The sequence below is a fragment of the Wyeomyia smithii genome, chromosome 2, assembly GCF_029784165.1.
Source record: "Wyeomyia smithii strain HCP4-BCI-WySm-NY-G18 chromosome 2, ASM2978416v1, whole genome shotgun sequence".
NCBI classification, from domain to species: Eukaryota; Metazoa; Arthropoda; class Insecta; order Diptera; family Culicidae; genus Wyeomyia; species Wyeomyia smithii.
This window is the reverse complement of record NC_073695.1, coordinates 36,939,190-36,952,766: the sequence shown is the minus strand read 5'-3', so window position 1 is coordinate 36,952,766 and position 13,577 is coordinate 36,939,190. Positions and strand designations below refer to the sequence as shown.

At 38.2% G+C, this 13,577-nt stretch overlaps 3 protein-coding genes across 11 annotated transcripts in view; all 3 read left to right on the top strand.

Moving 5' to 3' along the window:
- The first annotated feature begins 304 nt into the window (after window positions 1–304).
- On the top strand, window positions 305–1,591 carry LOC129724806 (N-acetylneuraminate lyase-like). The gene is made up of 4 exons (XM_055679975.1): window positions 305–464; window positions 526–917; window positions 982–1,290; window positions 1,349–1,591. The coding sequence occupies exons 1-4, from the start codon at window positions 403–405 to the stop codon at window positions 1,438–1,440; spliced, it is 855 nt and encodes a 284-aa protein (XP_055535950.1). The 5' UTR covers window positions 305–402; the 3' UTR covers window positions 1,441–1,591.
- Window positions 1,592–3,330: 1,739 nt separating this feature from the next.
- Window positions 3,331–4,972, top strand: LOC129724805 (protein CLP1 homolog). Its single transcript, XM_055679974.1, has 2 exons — window positions 3,331–3,694; window positions 3,754–4,972. The coding sequence occupies exons 1-2, from the start codon at window positions 3,596–3,598 to the stop codon at window positions 4,921–4,923; spliced, it is 1,269 nt and encodes a 422-aa protein (XP_055535949.1). The 5' UTR covers window positions 3,331–3,595; the 3' UTR covers window positions 4,924–4,972.
- A 3,530-nt stretch (window positions 4,973–8,502) lies between these two features.
- LOC129724695 (syntaxin-1A) overlaps window positions 8,503–13,577 on the top strand; it is an 88,907-nt gene continuing 83,832 nt past the window's right edge. For 3 of the 9 annotated variants that reach the window (XR_008727943.1, XM_055679815.1, XM_055679814.1), the window contains exons 1-2: window positions 8,503–8,670; window positions 9,171–9,853. Coding sequence is in view for 4 of the 9 variants with exons in the window: in XM_055679815.1 (XP_055535790.1) it covers window positions 9,821–9,853 (33 nt within the window). In the remaining 5 variants the exon portion in view is untranslated. The remainder of the gene's footprint in view (window positions 8,671–9,170; window positions 9,854–13,577) is intronic. The other 6 variants (XR_008727942.1, XM_055679812.1, XM_055679813.1 and 3 more) reach the window with 4 other exon arrangements.

Genomic DNA, 13,577 nt, shown 5'->3' with positions numbered 1-13,577 from the left:
AACTTTAAAATGCGTTTTTCTCGAATTGATGCCTATGGCATATTAACCAATTTTTGAATTATGGGCAGATTATCGCCCGTTTATGGTTCCTGTTTGTAGGGGTAAACATTTGGTTGGACATATTTTCTGTTTCTTTTTGAACAAAATGCGTTGAAATCGTATTAGGCGCGTTTTGTTACAAAAGACAGATAATATCGTTTTGTTTTGGTTAATTTTTTTCAAAAATGAAAGGAACGTATCATAATTTATGGACGTCACTTAGTTTGATCCAGCTGAGACGTAATTTATGGACACTTATTTCATAAAATATTTTTGAAGCTTATCTGCAGAGATAACAAACAATAAGTCAACAGGAGATGATTCTGAAAATAACAACTTTAGTCTTAAGTTGTCCACATAGCGATGAAGAAGTTTCTATTCAAGGGTTTCATGGCACCCGTTTTTACGGCGTATCACGATGATAAGTATACATACGTGAAAAATGTATGATTTATTTTCCTAAATTAAAAAAAAATTTTTTTTTAGAGAAAAAACCATCAATTATGAAATTATTCCTGCCTACGCCAAGTATTTAAAGGCAAAAGGTGTGAATGCTGTTCTGGTGAATGGAACTTCAGGTGAAGGAATGCTGTTGAATGTAGACGAGCGAATTAAAGTAGCCGATGTCTGGAAGAAAGCTTGCACAGAGAATGACATGATTATCATGGTGCAAATCGGCGGAGCTCCGTTTCCCGATGTTGTCACCCTCGCGAAGCACGCTGAAAAAGCCGATGTTGATGCTATATTGTGCTTGCCAGAGCTGTTCTTTAAGCCAAACTCACCAGAAAAGCTAACTGAATATCTCAGAAATGTTGCATTACACTGCCCGACGATACCGCTTTTCTATTATCATATTCCGATGTTTACTGACGTGAACGGTATGTTACATTGTGTTATTCATATATTCACATTGCAACCTAGATAACGTCCTTTGAATTGCAGTTCATATGCCAAAATTCTTGGATTTAGCTGAAAAGGCAATTCCCAATTTTGGCGGAATTAAATATACAAGTGCAGAGCTGGATCAAGGTTCTAGCTGTCTTATGCCTGGAAGAACAATTTTCTTGGGCGCAGATTCAATTTTATGTCCAGCAGTTGCAGCTGGTTTCGATTCCTTTATTATGACTACGTTGAATATATTTCCGGAGCTCTCAGCGAAGATTGTAAGATGCATGCAAAATAATGATGTTGAAGAAGCTCGCAGTGTGCAACAGGAATTGAACAAAAAAATTTACGAAATTTTAAAATACGGTATGCAAGAACTGTTAACTATTTTATTGAAATAATCTGAAAAGTTGTTTTTTAACAGGTGACTGGGTGACTGCCATGAAAAGAGCTTTTAATGAAAGATGTGATCTGAATCTCGGCAAAACACGTGCTCCATTAAGTTTCGACGTTTGATAAATTTTATTATATCTACATTTGTTGGTGGTATATTCGCCGAAGCCTTACCCATATCGATTATACACCACGACAGCGTAAATTGACTGGCGATATATTTTTTTCGAAATTTCATATTAAAATATATTGGAACACAATTCGAACAGACGTACCACTGTAGTCTCGTTTATTCGCTCAATAATTTCAATTCTTCACTCATAATTTCAACTCACGAAAATACAATGGTGAAAAGTTCGTAATATTTTACTTGGCTGTCACTTACCAAGCATTTGACGTGATACCAACATCACTGGCACTGGCACCCGCAAAATGGGCAGATTAACCTATGAACAATTTTGTCGATTTACCGCTTATTAAGCTATTATTAAAAGGATTTTAACTAAACTAAAGCATGATAAGCTGTTACTCAACCAAATTGGTACACGATACAATTAGGCCCTGGCCATAGTGGACGCGAACCGATTTGCCCTGCCGTAGGTTAATGTATAGCTTTACTTACGGCTGTACATAACCTACTGGATGGATTTGACATATAATAATACTAGTTCAATGGAAAAATCCATTGAACTAGTAGTATGACAACCTCCATTATATATCAAATCCATCTAACTAGTTTCAGTTCAATGGAAATATCCTACACACGCGTGAAAAGTAACACGGCGAATGAATTAGTTTTAATTCAATTTCATAAGTTGCATGGAAACGTCAAAAAATGAATACCGCATTTGGTGATTCTGTGTAATTTTTACACTGATTTTAGATTAATCTAGAATAACTCATTTTTGAATTTACCACTATAACTCAATTTTGAGTAGCAAGCATGAAAAAACGACACCATTATTTGACACGAGTGAAAAGGCGGCATCATGATTCAACATTTGTGCGCCATTATTTAGCCTTTGCGGCCGTGTTATCTATTCTTGTGGCTGTTTGAGTGATTCCAAAAAATGAGAAAATCGCTGGGAAGGTGGTCACGGACATTTTAAAAAGCTTAAAGGTACACATATAAACTTTTTTCATTATTCATTCTAAAGAACCAAAAGTTTTCAGGTTGTTCGTGTCATCAGGAAAATTGTGGGAGAGTAAAATATCAAGTGATTATGCATCACAAAAAAAAGAGCAAAATATACTTAAAAAATAAATATAATTAGACACCGTTCAGATTTTGTTTGTTTTGTTCTGACTGGCACTGACCGGCACAAACCTCCCTCTCTACGCTAACATCGCATTTCAAACTGAGTGGTTTTCAATTCTTAAACTGAGTACTTTTAAATTCTGAAAATGGTTAGTTTTAAATTCAAAAATGAATATTTTTCTATTCAAAAATTTGATAGTTTCAAAATCTAAATCTGTGTAGGTTTCAATTTTAAAACTGAGTAGTTTTAAATTCAATAAATGGATAATTTTGTACACATAAACTGATATTTTTTAAGAACTAAATGAGTTTTATTAAACACAAAAAATGAGTTCAATTGTATACATCATTCTGAATAATAAATACACAGTATTTGCCCATACTATGGTTACACAATTTTGAATAACAACAGAGTTACTCAATTTTCGTGTTGTTCCACTTTTTATGAAAATGAATTGTTTTCTAATCATTTTTGAATTCATTTTAGGGAGCGTGTATAAACTAGCAGTTTGACAACCTACATCAAATGTCAAATCCATCCGCCATTCGCGTTGACGGTGTTGCTGATATTTGTTTGGTTTTTGCATGCGAAAAAGAAGGAAGGAAATATTTTTGCTTTTGTCATCACGCACATTTTGACAATTACATATGAGTGTTCACGTAGGTGCGAACAGCCTTTAAAATCTCTTTCAACGCGAATAACCCGAATTACCGCTCGTGAAATGCTGGATAGGGGAGTTTATTCAAAAAACAAAAAAAATATATTTTACACACGAAATGATTGTCAGATACTTGTCAGACTTTAAAGAAAACCTAATGACAACCCTGGTGTAAACGAAACTGTGGGTGCAACTGTCACTCAAGTTTTAAGTTCGTAAATGTATATTTACATATAGGTGTATATTTATCTCATCAAAACAAAAATAACTTTTTAAAAGGAAATCGAGGAAATACACGGTTTTATGTAGTTTACGTATGTTATTTTTATTCTAAAGCCAGCATCGCAAAGTCTCACATAAAATGACGGAGGAAAACGACGGACCTCGCACGGAGTACAAACTAGAAACAGATTCAGAGCTGCGTTTTGAAATCGAAAACAAGAACGATGTGACCGTAATGGTAAGCAATTCACCCGTCTAGTGAAGTACATTTACGATTTAAATCATTTCAATTTCCAGCTACTTAGCGGCTATGCTGAACTGTTTGGTACGGAAATGGTTATGAAAAAACCTTACGTGTTCGGAGTTGGTGCGAAGGTGGCCATTTTCACCTATCACGGCTGTATGCTGGAGCTGCGAGGCAAACCCGATGTTGCTTATGTTGCACGTGAGACTCCGATGGTTCAATATTTGAATTGTAATTCCGCATTAGAGCAGCTTCGAGTTAAGGCAGAACAGGATGATGTTCAGGGACCGGTCGCAATGATTGTTGGTCCGATGGACGTGGGTAAGACTACGCTATGTCGAATATTTTTGAATTATGCAGTTAGACTAGGTCGAAGGCCGGTATATGTTGATTTGGATGTTGGTCAAGGAGCAATTGCGATTCCTGGAACGATTGGAGCGCTGCTAGTCGAGCGACCGGCTCCAGTAGCCGAGGGATTTGCTCAGCAGGCACCGCTGGTTTACCATTTCGGACACACTTCGCCATCGGATAATGATGTTTTCTACAATGTACTTATTTCGAAATTGGCGGAAACAACATTGGAGCGGTTACAGGCTAACAAAAAGGCTAAATATTCTGGAATGATTATCAATACTTGTGGTTGGGTAAAAGGTGGTGGTTATAAGCACATTTTACATGCAGTAAAAGAATTTGAGGTGAATGCAGTATTTGTGCTGGACCAAGAACGACTATACAACGAGTTACTGCGAGACGTGGATCGAAATGTTCAAGTGGTTTTTTTGCCCAAAAGCGGTGGTGTCGTAGAACGCACTCGATCGCAACGAACTGAAGCGCGAGATAATCGCATACGGGAATATTTCTACGGTTCTAAAATGCCCCTATACCCACATTCCTTCGACGTTAAATTCAGTGATGTGAAACTGTTCAAAGTAGGTTCGCCAGCTTTACCCGATTCCTGTTTGCCATTGGGAATGAAAAAAGAAGACAATTACACCAAGTTGGTCCCGGTACAACCAGGTCCGCAGTTGTTGCATCACATCCTAGCGGTCAGCTTTGCCGAAAGCACCGAAGAGAATGTCATTCAAACCAACGTGGCTGGTTTTATCTGCGTTACAAACGTTAACATGGAGAAGGAAGTGTTAACTATTCTATCACCACAGCCGAGACCGTTGCCTCAGACGATTCTGCTGGTGTCCGAATTGCAGTTTATGGATAGTCATTGACGAATGTTGATAATGAGAATTATTTTACTAATAAAATGTATAACTTAAATCTTGTACCCTTTTTGCATCGGAAAGAAATTCTAGTACTACCCAAAGATTTTTTTCGGGGAAAAAAACATGTGATATTTTACAATTGAATAATGAAAAATTAGCTACCATAGTGTGTTTAGTGTATAATTCGCAACACACCTAAACCAAAAACATCATATCAAGAAGACTGGCATCTCTGGATCGCTCCCATACAAATGACAAGGGTCAAATCAAACAGCGCACTCCATCTATTAAAGGTGCGGAAGTTTGCTATGAAAATGCTGGTAATAGGACACCTGAAAACATGTCCAATGGCAAGAGATGGCGCTTTTTCAGTGGTAGTAAAATCGAAATTTCTCCGAGTATTTTACTCATCGACCGAGAATACAGCTATCAAATGTCTTCTATACATTTTATTCTATCTTTCTGGTACTTACTTTCACTAAACGCAATCTATTTTCACCAAAATACATGTTTTTCCTATATAACTCCATTGAGTCTTACTACCATTCGTCCATGAGCCCGTTGTGTTGATTTTGACAACAGATAAAAATTAGGGCGAGAGCCGTGTGGTTGAAAGCGGATGCACACATTACTCATTAAGGTGGTTCAAAGTTACAAAAAGCAAGTTATCTCTTAGAAATCTTCATGCAAATTTAAAATGCAATACGATAAGCGGAGTCACCAGTAATTGACTTCCGATAAGTTTAGGATTTTTGAGGGCTCAAATGGAAGCAATAAAATTTTGTTCTAGCTCTTTGCTATCAAGTTTTAATATGTACATCAGACAATGAACCGCTTTAATACTCTTAGCCAAGTAACGACATCTAGTTCTGGTGTGTATGCAAAAATCGATAGTTTCAGCAATTTTTTAATAGATGGCAATACACAAACAGTTTGGCTCACTGGTGTGATTTATTAGCAAAAATTAGCGGCGGTGTCCCATTACATCGCTGCAAAGCAGCGTTGGCACTAAGTTTCAAATAAAATCTGGCAAAACGAAAATAAAAAGTCTGGCTTTCAGTTTTGGAGCAAATTCCTGGCAGAATTAAAAGTGATAACCTTTTTGTTTTGCTCTCGCCGGGCGTAGGTAGGTAAAGGGCAACCACGGCTCATCTCGCAGTAATGACCTTTTTGCGAGACGACGCGGATGAAATCTGGCAAATATCTGGCTTATTTTCAAATATCTGTCAGATTCTGACGTTTATCTGTTTGTCTGGCTCGCAAACAGAAATCTGGCAAAATCCAGATTTATCTGGCATACTGGCAACGTTGCTGCGAAGACAGAGTGTGCGTATGTGTGGTCCAGCCTGTGCGTTCGGCTTGCATTCGCATCGCCAGCACACACACTAGCATGCGTCAGTTCCACTTTTACTCAAAAGACTGCGCTGCCAAAACTGTCGCTCAATCTCAGGCGGAGTTTCCAGTCTTCTTGATATGATATTTTTGCCTAAACACTGAATCAATGATGATTAATCATTCGAAAGCCTCAGATAGTAAAAATTTCGAACACTGTATGGAATACTCAAGGCACTCAAATAATTCATCATGCATACTGTGTAAAACATTTCCATTACTTTGGTAATTATGATTTATGGTAAATTGGATTTATATTTGTTAAACTCCCAACAAACATTTTTTTACGCAGGATTACGTTTGAGTCATTTACATTGAGGTCCAACAGTGAAAACGAAAATCAAAAAACGTCGAATGTGAAATTTTTTCTCGGTTTCTGTATTGTTCATGTTCATGGTCCGAATTTCTTCATACAGTGAAACAATGACAGGTGAGTATGTTATACTCAATCGTCAAGAGTAAACACCAATCGCTTGATCCAGTTTATGATTCTTATAGTTTTTGCTTCAATAAATCACAATTATAAAACATGCTCGAAACCCCCGCATTGGCCGGCGTTCCCGACGGCGGGCCGTCGGCGCATACTCGCTGCCTTTCGCCTACTCGTTCTGAATAATCTAAGAGAACATTATCATCTAGAAGAATATTACAAGCGTGTAATTTCAAATTTTGCTCGAAGGGCAATATGTACTAAAAACCTTTATTCTCAAACGAATATTGCATTAAAAAAAATATTTTTAAGAAATAGATGCTTTATGAATATTCAGAATTATTATCATAAATTGAGGTTGGAAACACTTGAAATGACATTATCCCACTTCATTTCATATCTTTTAAAAATTGGACAAAATTTATCATCTTTTTTTTCTTGCATACGTGTATTTTTTATTCCTGGTAATGCATTGTTTCTTACATAGAAATTATAAGTCACCGAAATCACAGAATGTTTGAACGGTTTTTTTTTCGGGAAAGTGTTTTTGGATTTCGGGAAAAATAAAATTGGATTTCGGGAAAATGATTTACGCGAAAAATAAAATTGTTATATTCGGGAAGACGGTAACTCGGGAAAATGTCACACAACCAATTATAGACGAATTGTCGTTTGGGATTTAAGTCCCTTTAAAAAGAAATCAATCAATCAATTAAACAACCAACCTTGAAACTAAATATTTTGTTGAACAAAAATTTAAAGTTTTTATTTGATTTAAAACCGACCATTTTACTGTATTACTGTAATAAAAAAACATTTTGCAAAAATGAATAATTAACGGCGAGTTAACTCGTCTGAGTTAGTTTATTAATGCTATCTCAAACATTCCTATTTGCAAAGAAACAGTGCATAATGCATACATTATGTTATCTTAGCAGTACGTTCTTTGATGGCTCCGCCAGAATTGTCTCAGCCGTCTCAGCGCCAAGTATGATGACAGTTTTACAAGGTATGCTACATTTTTGTCTATCCACGCACACAAACAAATCTCGTTATGAAAAATTTCGCGTTTTGTATGGAATTCAAAACATTTTTGGAAATTTCTTGTTTAATGTTGTTTTATATCTGATTTTTGTGGTTGGAGAGTGAATCTCCAGTTGAAACACACTAGAAATTTATATTAATTTAGATTTAGTGTGAAAAATTGCGACAATATGTCGAAATAAAATATATAAAAATGCTATATTTCTAATAGTTGGAGCATAATCTTAGTCATTGTCATAGCTCATGACTTTTGTTACTGTATGAAACATAAGCGACTCTATTTAGAAGCGCTATTAGAGTACAAGAAAAAAACGAGAAGTGCAAAAAGGTTACCGGCAAATTGATGAAAACTAGCATATTTTACCTAAACCGCAGCATGTTTATGTATTCCCCACAAATAAAACATGTTTCAACATCATTTCTATAACTTTTCAGGAAAGAATGTTCAATAAGTTTAGTTTAAAAAGCAAAATCATTTCAAATTTCATACAAAATTGGAAAAAGTTCATAACGATCACTAATACTAATGCATTGACGTGAATAGCATACCTTGTAGAACTGTCATCATACTTGGTCAGCGTGCTGCAAGTAGTGAGTTGGTGAGCCAGTTCGAACATTGCAAAGGTGTGCGAGACTCACGCTACACTCACTCTCCCCTGAAGCTGCAGATAAATAGTGTGCAGGGGGTGTATGTGTTGCACTACCAAGTTTTATAATGTCCATCCATTCGCAGTTTGACGCCCTTGCGAGTAGGACGTGTGGTGTTGTGTTCGGTGTCTCTCCAGTGTCGTACGTGGTGGTGGTACGCCCCGGATTTTCTGGTGGTTACCAGTTCCCATCGTGTTTGTGGCAAACCAGTTCGTGCGTTCCGGAGTTCCCACTTCCAGGTGTGCTAATTAAAACCAACTTAACGTGTCAGAGTTGGCAACAAAACTGTTTGAACTTGGACGGTAGTTGGCAGTTTGCTCCAGGAGGAAAATCGTGAAAAATCAATAATTTCTCGCGTTTTTTTCTTTATGCTCAAGCAAACAGTGACGGCTGCTTCTCAGAGAGAACCAAACCCAAAAAAATTGCCGTACTGTCAAATGAAGGGAAAAGTAATATTGTCTCGTAAAATTGCATGTGTATGAGCGATGAGCGCCCGTGTTGCCAGCGGTGTAACTGTCAAACCCATGGAAGCTGATGAGATTTTTTTTTTCAAAGTGCCTTCGTGTGTGCCACTGCTATGAATGAAAGTTAATTGTACGCAAGTCCATTGTGTAGCTGTGTGTGGTCAAGAGATATCGAGAGATTACGAGCATCTCCCGTATCGCAGAGTGTACACACTGCTGCATAACGACGTCGCGTGAAGATATCGATTTTCATACACTCAATTCACTACATTTAGTTGCTGCTGGCTGGAGAGTCATCCAAAGAAAGGAACTTGGAGTCATTTACTTTCAATTCCAAGCTTTGATTCGTTTATTTTACTGCGACAGTTTAAAAAGTGGCTGTGGTATTTCAAAAAACAGGAAGCAGCTGGAAGTTGGCCGGAACGGTGAGAGTGTACATGATAGAATTTTGCTGGTTCTGACAGATGAAAAAGTGGATTCGTTAGGTCAAAGTGAAGTACCTTAGGAGAAAGCAGAGGCCAAACTCCTGCTTCAGACCAAGCAAATAGATTTACTTGTTAAAAGTGATTGTCCATAATTAGGATAACGTTAGACAGTCTTGCCTCGTTAGATGGGAAGCTTGTATTGAATGGGTAACTGGGTTTTGGAAGTGCAGGAAAGTAAACCCGGTTCCTGAAAGGCAGTGTAGCTGCTTGTCGCGAAACTGCTGGCAGAATCGTCGAGGAGCAAGCCGGAAGTGTATAAAGTGTTTGCTATCCAGCCTGAAGAAAGCTAGCGCTAGGCCCTTGGGTCTGTGATTCGGCCTTCCTTGTTTGCAAGGGTTACTCGAAGCGCAGAAAAAAGAAGAAACAAAAAATAAAGTCGTGTTATCTTTACGCTAACGCTGGAGTAGTGTTTCCCGGCAGAACGATCCCAAGCCGCCAAGATGACGAAGGATAGATTAGCAGCCCTGCAGGCGGTATGTATTATCGTACTTGCACTAGTCGGAAACGACAGTTCCGGACCTGAAAACTGATTTAATTTTTGGTTTCAGTCTCGTACTGATATCATTAGTGTCCAATTGCCCTCTCCCAATCGAGACTTCCGTTCATGTCTTCAGTTGTTCGTTGTTTGGTGTTTCCCCTCAGCTCAGTGTGATTTTTTGTTTAGTTTTTAGTTCATTTTTGTTTTGTGTTCTTGCTGGATTATTGAATGTCAAATCGTGATGTTTTAAATTGTCTAAATTCAAGGATTAAATAATTATAGCAGCATGGTCTTGATAATAAAACATTGCACCTAAAACAGGCAAAATTTCTGATTAGAATCATCGGCTAATATAACTTAAATGTTATACTTAAAATCATATAAGAGACCAACTGTTCTTTTCGGTTCGCAAAATGTCTGATCGCTGCATGAAGAACACGCTTACCGGAAGGTTTTGAATTATTAGTTTGCCTAACGAGACCAACTGTTAAGTCGTTAGCAAACACGAATTATTCAAGCAGCTGGCCTGGGCATATGACTTGGATTTTAGCATGACAGGTCATCTTAGATGTGTGAGTCGACGGTTTTGTTAACAATCGAACCTATTACAAGACCTTTCAATGTCTTAGAATAAATTTTACCCATCAGAAAATTTAGTAACAATTATATTCGATAGGACATTCCACGCTACTTCGTGACTCGATTCGAACCTATCACTGCCGATATAAATCCAGGTTTGTACGATTGTATGGTTCTAATAGTTCATTATGAAAGATCATGATTGCTTTCCCGAAAGAGGTTACACAAAAGTGGCAATCGTAAATGAAGCACTTGGAAAAAATGTGAGTTTGACTGGAATGGTGACGGCAAAGCTGCAGTAAGAAAAAATTCAATAATAAATTTGAATTTCAAACTGATTTTTCATAAATTTGGCACTTCTAAATTGAAAAATAAACGAGTTGATGGTGATTATATCTTTTGACGGAAAACAATGTTTTGTCAAAGTATGTTTTTTCTCAGAACTACAATTTTACTGTCAATAACTCTGCCGAAGAGAGTTCTATAAACCGCACCATTTTTGCGACTCTCTAAAACAGAACTATGATACTAGAATATAGTGGTATCTCTATCAAACTCAAAAATCTGTGACAATTGAATCATCTCTTGGGTAACATACCCAAAACAATGTCGACTATTTTCGAAATAAGATCAGCCCAGTGCACGTATTTCATTGCCTTCATTTTGGGAAATCTAAACTAGTTCAAAGTTCAAGTTCATTGTACAATTGTCGCAGAATAATATCAAAGAAAAATATTCAGACTTGGCTAACCCATTCCCGAGTCTTATCGAAGAATCTTTTTGGTCTGACAACGAGGAGCAGAACGCACAAACGGGAGCACCCGAAAGAGCAGATCGATCGCAGATTCAGGTGCAACCTTGGAAAATAGCTCTCGTAACTGACCCCGCCCGAGTTATTTTCATGCGAATATTTACAGTACTGTCGTTTCTGTCGAAGGTTATCAATTTCATCTAGTTTTAGTTTGGCGTCAACTTTTTTGTCCCAGACGACGGATGACGTGTAGGAAAAGGTTTCTCTTTTCGCTGGACTAGCAGTTATTGAGTTTTCCGCCGATGTCACGCGGACACCGTACTCCAGAAAGAACAGAAAAAACTTAAATTTCACTATCTAAAAAAATGTACGGAAAAAGGAAAACCAACTGATCCTGTCGAATGTTTGTATGTGTGATATACTCGGCCTTCCTGCGGTTACACTCACCAACATTCAGAACATAATTGAAACTGGTGAGATCTTTTGCACTTGGAGCCTCTCTTTCTCCCCGACTGGGTGGAAAATGAGCTACCGCCTCGGTGCATGCAGGAGGCTGGGTACTTCTATTCCGGGAAAAATTCGTGACGCAATGGCGTGTTTCATGTTTCGTAGGAACCGTACACCGAACAGCGATTCCATTCTGCTTCAGCGGGTAAGGATCTCCTCATTGCCTGGTGGTGCTTTGCCATGCTGGCCGTGTCCTATGCAGTGTTTTTCATGAATGAAAAATGGCCTCGCCTTCTCTCAAATTTGCAATGGATGATGGTTTCGTTGGGTTTGGGGTGCACTCTGGTCTAGTGTACTGTATTTTCTCGTAGTTTTTGCTGAAATTTTATTGGAATTAGAAACCTTTCATGCACTCATTGATAATTTAGACATTTTAATTTTTACTCCGTGAAATCAACGTTACCAAAATCAGTGCCAATCTCTGGTTAACATTTTTTTTCCAATCAGATTTCGATTCAAAGCAAAAAAGCAAGTTATTGGGGACGTGAAATGCTTTCAACGAGCAGCACGTACGTGCGGAAACTGTTGCATTTAGAGAAATAAAAAAGACTAGTCCTTGCGTACGGTATATCACCGGGGGGTATCTAACGGATGTCATTACCATCGACCGTTTATCCGTGCAACTTCTGTCTGCGTGGGTTCGGAATATTGTTGCGGTTGTCCTTTTTTCTATGTGGCAATCAGCGGCTGGTGGGTTCCCTTCCGGTTCGGTCAGTTTTGTGGGAAGCCGCAATGTTAGCAGAGTAATAGTGCATTCGCTGAGTCTCCAGTGTAGGTGGCAGGACATTCCCGCTGAGAACGTCATCATAAACACACAGGCAGAACAATCGACCGACTGGTAGGCGTTGTGGGCTGCGTGGGCTTGCGGTGGTTTGACTAGGAGAAGCCTGGTCATGATTTGCAATACACTAACCGCTTGACTCAAGCTGAGGGAAAGTAGAACTTTGCATGGTTTGCTCGTGGTCGACTATAGTGCGTACGTCGATATAATGCACATTCATGCTGGATAAGCTGGTGCGATTTATGATTTGGGTCGAACGTAATTTCGGCCATGACAAAGGATGATGCGGGAGCGGTAATGTCACCTTCAAGGCTGCCAGGAAACGGGGTATTGAATGGGTTTGTTTGCCGGGAACTATTCTGGGTCAATCGCTATCCTGTTCAAGTTGATGCTAGTCGTGGTTACGAATATTAAACTGTGACGGTATCGAACGTCACCTAGCTTAGGTTTTCAAATTATCCTGATTCAAAGCGTTTTTTCTTTGTAATTCAACTACTCAAACGGCACGGGAGACGCGATACCTTTGCATGTGACGGTAAAGTGTCGTGGGAGCGGAGGCCACTCCGTGTAATCGCATTCATAAAACACAAACAATCTCGCACAAGTGGTTAATCTAATAAAAATTCTGCCTGTGATGTACATCTCACCGCGATGTGTATTTCCGCCATTTAAAGTGTGTTACTTGCTGCTAGCGGCGGTAATTGAAGATAGCCTAGGGTTATTATGGTCACAATTAATTAATCACCAAGTTGACACTTGTTGTGCTAGTCAGCCAGTGAAGTTAATAAATTGGAAAAAAAAGTTAATCATACCGATATTGAAGAGCAAATAATCTTACAATTAGTTCAACTGCTAATTTTTTGACTATAAAGAGAGCTTGGAAATCGAAAGTCAATAATTTCATAATCAAACCTTTAAGCCAAACACTTTCGAAAACTTCTTCTATGCTTAGAAGAGCAACTTTAGCAGCATACTCTTCCGTTTTGTTAGCTCATATCATATTAGTAACTCTGAGCAATTGAGTGGAATGCCCCAAACTGTTCATTTGCAAATAATAAACTTTTAATGACGCGTGAGATAATCCTGTTAAGAATAATTTTC